Source organism: Gymnoscopelus microlampas, assembly GCF_963454915.1.
Source record: "Gymnoscopelus microlampas genome assembly, chromosome: 7".
Lineage (NCBI taxonomy): Eukaryota > Metazoa > Chordata > Actinopteri > Myctophiformes > Myctophidae > Gymnoscopelus > Gymnoscopelus microlampas.
Window position 1 is genome coordinate 53,526,852 of NC_139944.1, and position 15,948 is coordinate 53,542,799.

At 40.8% G+C, this 15,948-nt stretch overlaps 1 protein-coding gene across 1 annotated transcript; it reads right to left on the bottom strand.

Moving 5' to 3' along the window:
* Positions 1-406: 406 nt before the first annotated feature.
* LOC311049218 (chymotrypsin B-like) lies at positions 407-6,889 on the bottom strand. Its single transcript, XM_084062715.1, has 7 exons — positions 6,663-6,889; positions 5,080-5,201; positions 4,454-4,530; positions 4,235-4,310; positions 3,099-3,279; positions 1,518-1,663; positions 407-696 (listed from the first exon to the last, which is right to left on the bottom strand). Exons 1-7 carry the CDS (start codon positions 6,796-6,798, stop codon positions 535-537), a joined length of 900 nt encoding a protein of 299 aa, XP_083918841.1. The 5' UTR covers positions 6,799-6,889; the 3' UTR covers positions 407-534.
* Between the last annotated feature and the right edge of the window lie 9,059 nt (positions 6,890-15,948).

Here is a 15,948-nt window from a genome sequence, read left to right on the forward strand (position 1 = left end):
GTAAATTTCAAGTCAAACAGGCATAATGCATAATCTAAAATCTGTTAAAAAACAGAATGCATTTGGTAACTATTTGGCTCAGCTTATAATTGTTCATTAATGTGATATGCTGCGTGCCATGAATGATATATATATTTTTCAGTTAAACTCATTTCAGTTAATCAGAGAGAAGTTTACGTATGGGTGTAATATCACACTGTCTGATAACCTTATAGCCACTAATTATTTTAATGTTAAGACCTAAATGAATGTAAAAACCCAACAGCTAATGTTTGATCAGGAAATAACGTCAATAATGTTGGTCATCTAAAACTAATAATCAAATTACTTAAACATGATGAAAAAAAAACACCACATTCATAAATCTAATATTAATATGCAAATATTTAATGATGTAGGCCTATTCATTCAAGCAATAAGCAATAAGCATTTATCACTGCAAACAAGTTGCACATCAAGGACACATATACCCAGGCATTTGCAATGATTGTATTACTGATTGTGTTGATGCCAACTATAACAGCTGTTTACAGTTTAGTTTTCAGCCATGGTCTGGTCCATCCAGCCACGCAGTGCAGTGATGCGGGTGAACACACTAGGGCTGTTGGTAGGGCAGCCCATCGCGCCCCAGGAGGTCAAACCATACAAGGTCCAGGCTCCTTTCTTCTCACACACCAGGGGACCACCAGAGTCACCCTGAAACAACAAGCGGGGGTGTTTTTTTAATCACTTAAAGGGGAAATCCACCCATTTTCAATATTTAACTATGTCATTAATATAGCATAAAGGAGTTGTGTGGAAATAAGAAAAAAGTTCCCCCCTTTCTGTGTTGCCTTGAACTGGAGGATTGATTGTGGGTTTAACATTGCAAATTACAACATGATGAGTCATCACGTTGTAATTTGCAATGTTAAACTCACAATAAATCCTCCAGTTCAAGGCAAAAAGAAAAGGGGGGAACTTTTTTCTTATTTCCACACAACTCCTTTATGCTATATTAATGACATAGTTAAATATTGAAAATGGGTGGATTTCCCCTTTAATCACAACAATTTACTAAATGATTTTGAAAAGAGCAGATCTACAAGCTCAAGCTTGTTAACTTGTACATTGTACTTGTGTCTAAAACTCTTCTGGGATAATAAACAGTCTCATGCACCAAAGACAAATCTGTTCAGGCGACGAGCATGTGGTGAGGTTCACCCAGGCGTGTGCGTCGTCTTTATATAACACTGTTTACACCAGAAGTGTTAAAAATAGTAAAGTTTCAGCGGTCGTACTGTTTTGGATGTTATGTGGACATGGAGTGGATACAAGACTAAGATTATGCCGTGAGAGCTGTGTTGGAGTTTATGAACAGACATAATTCTCTTTGTTTTTGGATTACTGAAGGAATGCAAAACAAACATGAAAAAAAGTTAAGTTGGGGGTGAAATATTCCTTTAATGAGATGTGTCAAAATGTACAGTAATTTGATGTTTGCCTTTGTTTTTCATTGAAGTCATAGTGTCACTCACCCAGCAGGTGTTAGCTCCAGAGGTTCCAGCACACAACATCCGATCGGTGATCGGATGTCGGCCATCACTGAAGAAGTCCTGGCACGCGGCGTGTTTGACTATGGGCAGACAGGCCTGCTGGAGCGTGTAAGGCATGTGGCGATCAGCTGGAAGAATGCACATCATTCAAATGTAAGGTTTTAGCTTTGAGCTAATAGACAGGGACGTACACAGATAGACTCTAGGTGGTGCTAGAGCACTTTTTCTGTTTTTCATGTGTCTATGAGGTTGATAGAACTTCATTAAGGCCCCCGCTGGTGGTTTTATGGTGTTTCATGTCTTCTCTGACTATTTGGAGTTTTTTCCTGGAGGCTGAAACCTTGAGAGTCAAACGTGCCAATCCAAAAACAGGGGCATAGTGACATCACAGAGCCCCCAAAAAACATACCCTCCCCCTCATTATCATAACACAACAGGTGTGGAGGAGGTGCTAAGGTGAGAACCAGACATACTTAATGAACTGGAGGCGTGTCCACATAAAAACATTTTTTTTAACAATTCCTGTACACTTTTTTTTGTTGAAAAAAATCCTTACATAATAATAATACCTTATGATCAGGTTTTAGGGTTGAAAAATATCATGGCACTCCATCTTTAAGCCACAATAAATTATTAATATGAATTAATTATTACTTAACATTTAGTTATTGGTAACCCCCTTTGTTTGACTACCTGATTACTACTACTACTACTACAGTCGTTATGCCACTTGATTTCTCCTGAAATCTACTGACTGCCAGTGAGGAGCCCCCACCGGGAAGACGTAGAGCCTTCGTCCTACGCCTCCCACCCGACGCTCCCTGCTGACAGATACTTGGGATTCGTAGGAATATGTGCTGTGACAATCACCCCCGCCCCGCTTTCCCTCCCCCGAACACGGGCCAATTGTGTTTGTATAGACATTCACTCCGGATGCACCACGGTGGATTCGAAGCCACAACATCTGCGTTGGTGGGCAGGGACTTTACCACTGCGCCACCAGAGCAGGGACGTGCACAGATAGACTCTAGGTGGTGCTAGAGCACCTGCCCTTTGCCCTCTTGACCAGAAGTGCCCTTTTGAAAAAAAGGGGGGAAAAGTTTTTTTTTTTTAGTTTACAGCAGGGGTCTTCAACAGGGGGTCCGGGACCCCTAGGGGGTCCTCAGAGTTACTACAGGGGGTCCGCCAAATCTTTATGTGATATGATTTTTCTTTTTACCATAACCACTCGAAACCTAGCATCCCTTTTCTGAGGAGAACTTTAGCCAAAAATAGCCGATCTACAAGCTCACAATGCCTCGCAGCGCGAGGCGTTGTGAGCTTGTAGATCTGCTATTTTTGGCAAAGAGGTATAGGTGTAGAGGGAAAAAAGAGCAGACCAAGTAAACAAAAGAAAGTATAATTTACTTGAGCACCTGCCCCTCAAAATGTCTGTGCACGCCACTGCACCTGAGTGTCCAGTTATTTTATTTTTGCATGTCCAACCCACCCCCCCCCCGTCACTCAACTTTCATTGAACTGACTGTTAAAAATAAAACATAATGTTTGGTGTCATTCACTCACGTTTGCTGGCCAAGCCCCAGCCAGTAGCCACACACCTGGTGCCACCAGCGAGGAAGGGGTCATCAGCCAAACACACGAGGGACACATGGTCGTTAATCTGGGCAGGGCTTTCCAGCTTGATCAGGGCTATGTCATAGTCATGGCCACGAGTATGTAAGTCCCTGAGGGGGTGATTGAAGACCTACCAGGGAAATCAGACAGACATCTAAAGCTCAGTACACAGTACCAATGATCTGCAATGCAACAAAACCGTTGCAAAGTTGCAGCGGCAGTTTGTTGTTGCTTGTTGACTGAATGCCTTGGCTACCGCCGCTCCTAGGCTTTGAAAAAGCCTGCCCATCCACAATAGAAGTTCTCATTTTATCGAGACCTTTAAATCCCTTCTCAAGACACACTTTTTTTTCATTAGCTTTTAATCTCATTTGAGTCGCCTTGACCAGCTTGATGTACAGGTATGTAATGTGACTTTATTGTTGTTGCTTGCATATTTTCTTGTTGATGTTTTGTTTCGCCTTGCACAGCACTTTGGTCAATTGTGATTGTTGTAAATGTGCTCTATGAATAAAGATGGATTTGAATTAATTTGATTTGATTTGTTCCATCTGGAGCTAGGAACATACAAAATGCCCCAAAATGTAATATTATCAAAATTGTGAGCAGATAATGGCAAGGAGCCTGATTACAAAATAAGATTGTGTCTCGACAGTATTATGCGCATCATGTCAAACCAGGGACGTGCACAGATAGACTCTAGGTGGTGCTAGAGCACCTGCCCTTTGCCCTCTTGACCAGAAGTGCCCTTTTAATTTTTTGTTTTTTTTTCCAGTTTACAGCAGGGTCTTCAACAGGGGTCCGGGACCCCTAGGGGGTCCTCAGAGTTACTACAGGGGGTCCGCCAAATCTTTATGTGATTTTTCTTTTTACCATAACCACTCGAAACCTAGCATCCCTTTTCTGAGGAGAACTTTAGCCAAAAATAGCAGATCTACAAGCCCACAACGTAGATCGGCTATTTTTGGCAAAGAGGTGTAGAGGGAAAAAAGAGCAGACTAAGTAAACAAAAAAAAGTATAATTTACTTGAGCACCTGCCCCTCAAAATGTCTGTGCACGCCACTGTGTCAAACAGACCACCTACCTGTGCAATACTCATGATCTGTATGTTGTGTTTTGTTTTGAGGTTGTGCTGGCCCAGGATTACACGGTGAGATCGCCTGAAAAAATGGTGAGATTTATTGAAAATAATTTCATGAGCCTCAGACTAGTACTGTTTGTTGAAATTGTACATATGTATTTTTTTATTGATTATACTTTAGATAGAATACTTCAGAGGGAGACATTGTCTACTCTACTGTACCTGACATCGCAGTGGGCAGCAGTCACAACCCACTTCCTGTTGATCAGCGATCCACCACAGAATGGATGGCCTGAATCCTGAATTCACATTAAGGTTTGATTAGCGCCAGTATATCTATTTAACTTAGAGCAGTGGTTCTCAAACTTTTTCATGTCAAGGACCCCCAAAATGATATGTATTTGGCTGCGGACCCCCATCTAAAAATATTTTGTTCCAGGGACCCCCAGAAGCAAAGATTAGAGTTACAAATGTTCGCTTTAAAAATATATATATTGAAAGATTTGCACAAATTTTCAAGATTTTTCAAAAATAGCAGATCTACAAGCTCATAGCGCGGCACTCGGTGCCGCGCTATGAGCTTGTATATCTGCTATTTTTGAATAGCCAAAGTATAAAAGGTCATAATTATTCTGATGCTATATTTACACATTTTGCTGGGTACCCCCTGGAACCCCCTCAAGTACCCCTGGGGGTCCCCGGACCCCACTTTGAGAACCAATGACTTAGAGTGTATCAGTTATTCAGCCATTATTTTTTAATTAGATGGAATGAATGAACTGTCCAGTCTATTAGTGACATGTGTGGATGATGAAATGTTAAATATAAACAAAGTGTTGTATATGTACCTGCAGGGAGGCCTGCCAAGGCCAGGAGTGAGGCACAGCCTCATCACCGCCGATGATCTGTGATGTGATTCCATCATGGAGACATGCAGAGCCTCTTGGTTTGATGGCAGGAACACCACAGGCTGAAGAACATAATGCATACACGCACACACATGTATGTAGGTTAGCCTCATAGCATAGTTGCCTATAAGTCATATTTTGGTCAAATTGACATTTCTGCCCAACTCTACTCTTATAACACTGCTGCTTCATTGCGCCACATTGCCTATGTCCTTAGCCCAGTGGTTCTCAAACTTTTTCATGTCAAGGACCCCCAAATTGACACTTATTAGCCCGCGGACCCCCATTTGAAAACATATGCCAGGGACCCCCCTTAAGAGAAGATTTTTACGGCTCTTAGCAGTGATTCTCAACCATTTTAATTTCAAGGAACCCCAGTTTGACATGCATTAGGGCTAAAGACCCCCATTTAATGGCATTTATATCTCTGGGACCCCCATTTATATTGTAAAATCTATGTAGTGTAACTCTGAGAGTGTACAAATGGAACCAAATGGACCCGTTAGGGTCCATTTGGTTCCATTTGTACACTCTCTGAGTTACAGAGTACAGACCCATAAGGGCATTTGGTTCCTAAATATCCATCATTTAGCTGGGGACCCCCTGGAACTCCCTCAAGGACCCCTGGGGGTCCCCGGACCCCACTTTGAGAACCAATGGCCTATGTCCTTAGCCTATCAGAATGCTTTTTACATTCCAATATCTCTTTCTGCAAGTCATTTTAGGTCAACTTTTTGACCAAGGCTGAAATGATTGTTGAATGTGACAAGCATTCTGAGGCTGAGAACATAGGCAACTAGAATTTTCGCAATTCAGGGCAATTGCAAAGTGTGGTTTGCGCCGACGCCGGTCGCGGGTCGCTGCCGCCGGGACGCAAGGAATGCGTCAGGAGGAATAGAGCGTCGCATTTTATATTTAATGACATGATATACTATATTTAATAAATACCCTTTGTTTTGCCGTTTTCAAAAAAGTTTTTTCACAGTATCAAACGTTTTATGGTCATGATTCACCAGTATCCTGGATCCTGCATCCTTTATGCTGTCTTCACACTCTGTGTATCTTCGTGTGGCTTCCATTGAAAATTGAATGGTAGACTGCATCTCTGTAGTTGTCAGTGTGAACGCAGCATTAACCTTTCCCTTATGGATTCATGGTATCAAATCAGGGCCGGCCGCTGCCATAAGCAACATAAGCGGTCGCTTAGGGCCACAACCACTAGGGGGCCACAAAATAATAATAATAATAATAATAATTTAATTTTTACTTTCATATTATAATTATGTCATGTATCTCCTATCCAACAACTAGTGTTATTATTTTAGTATGCAATAAAAAATGACAATGATTTTATAATGGGGGTGTTTGGGGGGGGGGGGGGGGGGGGCACCAAAACAAATCTTGCTTAGGGCCACGAAAATCCTAGGCCCTGTATCAAATGTGAATTACATGACCAAAACACTATCTATTCTCTGAGCTCAATTGAAGTAATTAACAAAGTGTGTACATTGTCCCTCTCCTACCTGAATCCTCTGAATGGCCTCCTGTTCCTTCACCTTCGTTCTCCTGGACTTCCTCACTGGCAGAAAGGACAAAAAAGCATGAAAGAATTAAGAAGAGCGAGAAAAAGCAACGCCATTTACCCATTTCCAGAGCCATTTTGTATTTTTGACTGAGTCAAGCTGAAGTTTAAAATAGTTTTCGGTGGGAGCGTCTTCTATTTGCAGGATTTCAGAAGTGTCAACAGAGACAGTCTGATGAAGAACTGTTCTGTGCTTTGTGTGGAACGCTGTATTTATCACTGTCCCTTTCCCCCAGCTGTCCTATCACAGTGAAGGAGGGGCGGGGCAAACCACAAACAAAAACATAATTTCAATAGGATACCCTACACCATAAAAAAAAATCTGTATCAAACAAGGTGGAAGCTTTTAGCATGAGAAATAAACAGCCAATGTGGATGTGTCTTAACCCATTGTACAAAAAGTCTTCTAAATCCCAACAGATTTCCGAAAAACGTACGTTGCTATATCAGTGGTGCTTAAAACCCAAAGGACCCTTAAATTGATATGTATTTGGCCGCCGACCCCCATCTCAAAATATTTTGTTCCAGGGACCCCTGAGAAGCAAAGATTTGCGTTAAAATATTTGCTTTAAATATATATTTAGGGTTGAACCATTGTTCTAAAATAGCAGATCTACAAGTTCATAGCTCGGCACGAAATGATGCGATATGAGCTTGTAGATCTGCTATTTTTTAGTTAGCAAAACAGAGGCTTGGTCCACCAGGGATGGAAAGACTTATACATATATCAACAGACACTACCAGGGCTATCATATCTCTAGCTCAATGAGAAAAAAGGCAGCCTATGAGCACAGTCTAGTATAGATATGACAAACAAATAAGGATCTTTTGAAACAATAAATTCAGGGGGCTTATTTATCAAGTGTCAGAGTAGGACTGCTGATCTACAACCTTATCATTACTCTTTATGAGATGTAAAACAGGTCACAGGTCAGCGCAACACTATGCAGACATTGGTCCAGGTCTGGGCTTTTATCCCTAGACTGGCCTTTAAAGACAGACCTTTTATCTCATTCATTCATTTTGATATATATATATATATATATATATATATATATATATATTTATTGTGTGTGTGTGTGTGTGTGTGTGTGTGTGTGTGTGTGTGTGTGTGTGTGTGTGTGTGTGTGTGTGTGTGTGTGTGTGTATATACATATGTATATGGGTATCAAAAGGTTCCCATTCAATTCCCGGCTCCCTCTGGGATAGTGCCAAAGTGTCCTTGAGCAAGACAATGACTGAACCCCTAATTACTCCCAATGAGCTGTGTGAATGTGCGTGTGAGTGTACAGTATTGCGCTTTTGAGAGTGTCATATAAATGCAAACTGTTGTGCTTCTTAACACATCACCTCCTTCACATGGCAAACCTTACTCTACATGTGTGTATTTTGGAGAGGATCCAATCAACACAACTAGAGTCAAACCACCAAAGTTGTTTACAGAGTTCATCCACAAACAGGCGGGGTTGAATAGTGTTGAAAGATGATGAGAAATCTACAAACAGCTTGGCATGATTTTGAATAAAAGATCACGCAAGGTGACAGTCGCATCCTGTACACCCTGCCAACCCACTTCTTTATGCAAACAGAACATGAACAAATATTTAACACTAAGTCTAACAAAAATTACATAACTTAATCACCTTTAATACTCGATGCTGATCTACAACCTTTTTGAAAATGCAAACTTTAAACAGGTAAAAGTCATGCCTTGTTTGGCCGAAAGTCGTGAAACTTATTTACACTTGTGCCTTGACTCATGAGGAACACATCTATCACTTTGACCAGTAAGCTCCGCCCTTAGATTGTCCGCAATTTTGAGCAGTATGAAAAACACTTAAACCCAGGATTTTTCAGCTATTTGCGTGAAACTGTATCATCTGATGAGCTCCTTTTTCACCAATTCAGGTCTGTTAGTCCAATGGCTTCTCGTTTAAGCGTGTGCCTTACAACCTCAAGGTTGGCAGTTCAAACTTTGCTTGATGCAGACTTCTTTCATTGCTTCTTTCTTTTTTCTTTCTGCATTCCCTGGCCCCGCTTATCGCTGCTTGCAGCTATATTTATTATATATATATTTTTTTGAGCTGTTGGAAACTTGGTTTGTAAAGTCCAGATAACAAAAATATGAGGTTTGTGGAATTTATAGTTATGCAGTGTATTATATTATATTAGTGTCTATCTGTCCTCTGAAACAATGGGTTTATAGTAAGTGAGAACTTCACTTCTCCCTTAAGCTTGCACAAATGTATTTATTTGTGTGTACAAAGCACTTTGTAATTGTTTTTTAAAGTGCTTTATAATTGTTATTTTAAACTAAAGATGATGGCCAATGTTGATGATACATGAGAAAAGAACATTAATAATGTATCATATGGTGGTGGAAAAAGTACCCAAATTCTTTACTTAAGTAAAAGTACCAATACTGCAATATAAAAATACTCTGTTACAAGTAAAAGTCCAAAATTAAAAATGTACTTGAGTAAAAGTACAAAAGTATTGGCATCAAAATGTACTTAAAGTACCAAAAGTAAAAGTACTAAATATTTGAAAATAGCCGATCTACAAGCTCACAACGCGTCGCGATGCGACGCGTTGTGAGCTTGTAGATCTGCTATTTTCAAATAGCCTATGTATAAAATATGGCTAAAGTGGTTAATGTATGTTTCATTATATCATAGTTTATATCTGAAAAGTAACTAGTAACTAAAGTTTTCAAATAATTATAGTGGAGTAAAAGTACAATATTTGCCTCTGAGATGTAGTGGAGTAGAAGTAAAAGTATTGGAAATTGGAAATACTCAAGTAAAGTACAAATACCTCAAAATTGTACTTAAGTACAGTACTTAAGTAAATGTACTTAGTTACTTTCCACCACTGAGCACAGGGGCCATTTAGGTGGTGAGGTGAGGTGAGTGGGTGCGTGTCACATGGCTATTATAGAGATTCCTGGCTTTTCAGAGGACATGTGTTACTTGAGGTCAGGAGGAGATCAAGTTCTACCAGTTCTACCATGGTAAGGAGCTTCCATAGTTTTGGTTCGCCCTACGGCGACATCTTGATGAGACATCTTCTATCAGGATGAGAATGTCTTACACCTTTGCATAATTGTGACGTAAGGCATGACGATGGAACAATAGAAAAAGAAAGATTAGAGTCAAGGCCATCATACTGTACGTACGTGATGAGTGATTAGATATGTATAAAGGCCATGACAGGATTTAAAGGAATGCAGTGTCACAACTACTTTCATGGAAGGGCTCCTTGCTCCAGCAACACTTGCTGAAAACCTTTTTCAACAAGCTTTACTTGTTGAAAAGGTTTCTGCTGTCCTTTGCTTTTGTAGCAAATAGATCTGTCTGAACAGATCTGTTTTGGATCTTTTCCCGCTAAAAAAAAAAAAATGGACCACGGACATAGACAAGTCTTGCCACGGACACATTTTGTCAGTGTACGGACATGTTGATGACACCTAAACTGTATTTATCATATAATCTGTATTAATCATATAAACTGCATTTATCATATAAACTGTATTCATACACTGTGTATCATATACACTAGTAATCATAATAACTGTATGATGGAAGCAGTTAGATCAAACAGTGAGCGGGAAGCAAACCTGATGAGATGAAAAAAAGCATCTCTCCCTAGAACTACAGTAAACTATAGCAGGGGTCTTCAACGTTTGTCAGCCCAAGGACCCCTTAGCTGAGAGAGATGAAGCAGGGACCCCTTAGCTGAGAGAGAGATAAAGCAGGGACCCCTTAGCTGAGAGAGAGATGAAGCAGGGACCCCTTAGCTGAGAGAGAGATGAAGCAGGGACCCCTTAGCTGAGAGAGAGATGAAGCAGGGACCCCTTTAGCTGAGAGAGAGAGGGGGGGAGGGGGCTTTTGGTGCTTGAGCACCTGCCCTTTTGCCTCAAATTGCCCTTTTCCCAAAATACCCATTTAAAAAATAAAAATGATGGCCAGCCCAACATCCATGGCCCTTATCAAGACGAACATTTGACAAATAATTATCATTTCACTATCAGAATTATTATGTATTATTATAATATAAATGAGCTGGCTGCCATCAGTCAGTTTTACTTTCTCTCACTTTTCTCACTTTTCACCTGATGCAGTGATGTCACGTGCCCTCCCACCCAGGGGTCATCAACATGTCCGTACACGGACAAACATGTCTGTGGTAAGACATGTCTATGTCCGAGGCACATTTTTTATTTTGAAAAGAAATTCTAGATATCATTATAATGAAGAAACATGTAAAACTGTGTTTGAATAACTTCTGTGACTCGTAAAGTAACATGCTCATTACATGAGTTGCAGGAGATTTTTAGTAGGCCTATTGCACATGGTACCATGTACACACAATTCACAACAAGACAGCTAAAATAAATGATTGCTAATAGCTGCCTCAATTCTGTGAAAATAGATAAATGTGCTTTAAAAAATCACACCCTGTGTGAAGGTAGCGGCGCCTTTGATACATTTTGTCATCAATATGTGTTTATAATGTGTTTATAGCCACGTGTCATGTGAAGCTTGACCTATCACTTTGTTGACGCACCTGACCAATCAGAACGTTGACGGACCTGACCAATCAGAACGTTGACGGACCTGACCAATCAGAACGTTGACGGACCTGACCAATCAGAACGTTGACGGACCTAACCAATCAGAACGTTGACGGACCTGACCAATCAGAACGTTGACGGACACGGACAAAGTCAGGTATAGAGCAGGATCCGCTCTATACCTAAAGGTATAGACCTAAAAGTATAGAGCGGCTAGCGCCGCTAAAAATAGGTAATATTGCCAGAATCACATAGGCCTAGCCCTAAATAGATAATAATGGACTCCTGATGTGCCATATTGTCTACTCTATTTCAGGCTGCTACACATCTTTAAACAAGCTTCGTATCAAATAAATAAATACAATATTATTTGTGTGTTTGTGGGGGGGATCTACAAGCTCACAACACATCACATCACAGCATGTTGTGAGCTTGTAGATCAGTACTTCTCTTATCTTTTTAGCCTATAATGCCCAAAATACCCTCCATCCACAGCTCCAACCTAAAGGTTATCTCACGTCTGATCAAAGTTAGGTGCCTTGGCATTATTGTGACACTGCATTCAATTACAATCCTGTCATGCCCTTCATTAATCACTCATCATGTATGTCCTTATCTTCTTTGTCTCTCAAGTTTCCTTGTTCCAGTGTTCCATTGGCATTTTATCCTTGACGTTTCCGTGAGAACATGTTTAACATGTAATTATCATGTCTAATAAATCAAAAACAAATCAAGTGTAGCGTGTAGGGTGTGTCTTTTCCCATTGTTATATGTGCATGCCGTGGACTTTCTCATCAACAGAGAATACCTGATCACCTTAATGGAATCCACCAGCTACCGCACCTTGACAAACCAAAGGGTTTAGCTGGTAGAACTTGATCTCCTTCTGACCTCAAGTAACACTGTCTTTTGAAAAGCCAGCAATCTCTATGTTAGCCATGATGTATAATACGCACCCACTCACCTTTGAAGCTAAACGTGTGGCCCTTTTGAGGTTGAAGCACTGTCTGTACTGATGACACTCAACTATTATTATCCAAAATAATTAGGATTTAATGTGTTGGTGGTTAAGTGGCTGAGTAGTTAATGCAGACATGCTATTGTTTTAAAATGTGCAGCACATTGGAATAGACCCTATGACACATTAGTATACATTTAGGGCTAGGCCACTGTGTTTTTGGTAAGATGATTATTTTGCATGTTCGTGGCAAAAATGAAATATTAATGAAAATGTCCATCACAAGCTGCCATGGTGATGACCCCTGAAGGAGCTGTATTTGCTATCAAGGCAAAGGAGGGCAACTTTAGGAGTTGTGGTTTCCATTAAGGTGAACAGGTACTAGCTGTGTTGATGAGAAAGTCTAAGGTATGTCGAATCGAACTATGGAAAATGACTTGAGAGTCAAAACAGATAATTATGTACAGTACACGATGAGTGATTAATGAAGGGCATGACAGGATTGAAAGGAATGCAGTGTCACAATAGTTTGATGCAAAGGTGCCTAACTTTTATCAGAGGTGTGGAGGAGGTCTGATGGTGAGGCTGTGGATCAAGGGTTTCCATGGATCCTGATTGTGGAGTGTTACTGTGGTTATTATTAGCATTATGGACACTTTGAAACGCTTTTTCTCAACTGACATAAATTAAGTTTACTTTACTCCAGTTCTGCCCTCCTTTGCCTTGGAGCTTCTTCTCAACAGATGACATGCCTTCTGTTTTTGCTCTTTTCCTGCACCTTTTTTCACTGTGGTCACTCACATTACCTTTGACTTTAATTGTTTCATTGTCTGACACACCTCATACACTCCATTAATCAATTGTTTTAAACTAATACTAGTATCCCACAAAGGATTGAATGGATGTTTTGACATTTTCAGGGAATCTTGTTGTCTTGTTGTCCTCATTTCAATCAGAAACACTCACGTCAAAGTAGATTTAACCATTTATTGCCACAAATGGAATACAGTTAAACTTGGCGTTAAAGCTCCGCTCTTGGGAGAATATTCACTGAATTTTGTGGAAGCAGCCTGCTAAGCATATATTCAGGGAATGCTTAAGCAAATCCCCCATAGGGATACAATGTCAACAATAAGTAGTACATTGACATATTAGTTTGAATTAGCAGATATACATGATAATCACAAGTATTTGAGCCTATGCCAGACTCTAACAAAGCAGATATACATGATAATCACAAGTATTTGAGCCCATGCCAGACTCTCATCAAAAGGTGGAGGCTGGGGTGGAGGAAGAGCTAGCAGAATGCATTGGTTCAGCAACCAAGAAATACCTAGATAATTCGAACCGTATTTAAAGGAACCTCTTTGCTAATGCGTGAGTTGTGATTGGTGTATGAGTGTGTGACGTAATGACCAGCAGTGCTGTGAATGGGGAATAGAAAGCTGATGCTCACATCAGCTGACTGACAGCTAGTTACAGCTTTGGCGTGCAAGACTTCCGTGTCCTGCATGAACTAACGCTATGCTTCATATGATGTAATCATGTACCGGTGCAACATACAATACCACAAATCTCCTCTAACATATTAATGAGAATGTCATCCTGACACTTTCACCAAAATTATTCAATCACATTTTCAAGATTCAATTGTGTATTTTAGAATATGTTTTTACATTATACTGAAAAATATGTAGGGTATATGTATATTTCTTTAAAAACAAAAAGGAAAAAAAAGAGTGCCACGGACATAGACAAGTCTTGCCACGGACATCTTTGTCCATGTACGGATATGTTGATGACCCCTGGTTCAGAAGGAGCTATTTGCTACCAAGGCAAAGGAGGGCAGAACTGGAAGTAAAGCTTGTTGTCGTTAGTTGAGAGACAATGTTTCAAAGTGTCCAATAATGACAATAACAACTAGAAAAAGTGCTCCTCGGAGCACAAGTCTCCACCAGCAGACTTGTGTTGGGAATGTTGGTAATGTTCTAATTCTTATGTTCTAATTCTTACAAAAAATAGAACATGTTACTGTGTCATAGTAACATGACACAATGTCTGTATAAGTGTCCTATCCGTCCTGTCTGTATAAGTGTCCTATCCGTCCTGTCTGTATAAGTGTCATATCCGTCCTGTCTGTATAAGTGTCCTATCCGTCCTGTCTGTATAAGTGTCCTATCCGTCCTGTCGACACAAATGTGACCAAGGCCTTCTTTTCCTTGTGGTGTCAGCTGCTCGTCTTCGTTCTTTGTCATTTTCAGATGCGAGTGTTCTTCGTCTTTGTTTCTTAGCTTTATCCTTCTCCTGTTGGCGTTGCGCCTTTGGTTCTTCATCGGTTTGCAGACAATGATTAGCTTCTTCAGTTTGCATAATAAGAGTTAGTTGCACTGTGTCATTAACTGTGATCTCAGTTTGTACTGGAATGTCCTGTTCTTGATTAATCCTGTCTAAGATATTTATATTACATATTGTGATGACACCAGTGTGTCTACATAATGTATTGCTCCGCCATTTCCCAGCCATTTCGTGATTATTCCTGTCTTACCTCACTTTGAAAGAGGCACAGACACTCTTTCAAAGTGACACATGTATTTATAGGCCGCTATACATCACTAGCCAATCAGATCACACTATTTCACCGTATTGTCACGTGTCACGTGAGGCTTGACCAATGTTAGCTTGGCCGAGGGGGGGGGACGGAAAGTGAAAACAAAGTCTCCTGGCGGAGACAACTATAACTAGAAAATGTGCTCCTCGGAGCACAGGTCTCCGCCAGTACTGTTCCTGATTAATCCTGTCTTACCTATTTATATTACATATTGTCACGTGTCACTTGACCAATGTTAGCTTGGCTGATGGAAGCTCACTTCAAAAAACATAAATTGTTTTTTGAAGTGACACACCTATTTTAGGATTTTATTTCGTCATGCGTCTCGCTAGCCAATCAAAAACATATTCAACAATATGTTTCTGATTGGCTACAACATATTCTTCACGTGTCACGTGAAGCTTGACCAATGTTAGCTTGGCTGAGACGGACGGACACATGGAAGGACAAGAACGAAAACATACTCTCCACCTTTGGCGGAGACAGGGCCGGAGTGGGACTCCAAATCTGGCCGGGAGATACACGCCCACCCAGGCCACCCTGCGCACGCGCAGCGCGCGCCGTTTTTTTGGGGGGGCCCTTTTTTTTGGGGGGCCTTATTTTTGGGGGGCCTTACAAAAGGGGGGCCTTTTTGGGGGTTAAAGGTAGGGGGGAGGCCCGCAGCTGCACTGAGCTGCAAGCAACACTGACTGCATTGAATTGAAATTGACTGTGGTTGGCCTGGCCTGAGCTTAGGAGAGATTTTTTTTGCTGCATCACTTAAGCGCCACGCTGGCTGTGGATGGCTGGCCTGACCTGATATTTTTTTTTTATGCAAAAAAAAAAAAAAGGCCACTAGAGGGCAGGCCACCGGGAATAGTCCCGGTCCTCCCGACGGCCAATCCGGGCCTGGGCGGAGACAATAACACTCCACAACCATAATCCATGGAAACCCTCCATCCACAGCCTAGGACCTCCTCCAACCTAAAAGTTAGCTCACGCCTGATCAAAGTTAGGTGCCTTCGCATTAAACTATTGTGACACTGCTGCATTCAATTACAATCCTGTCATGCCCTTCATTAATCACTCATCATGTCCTTATCTTT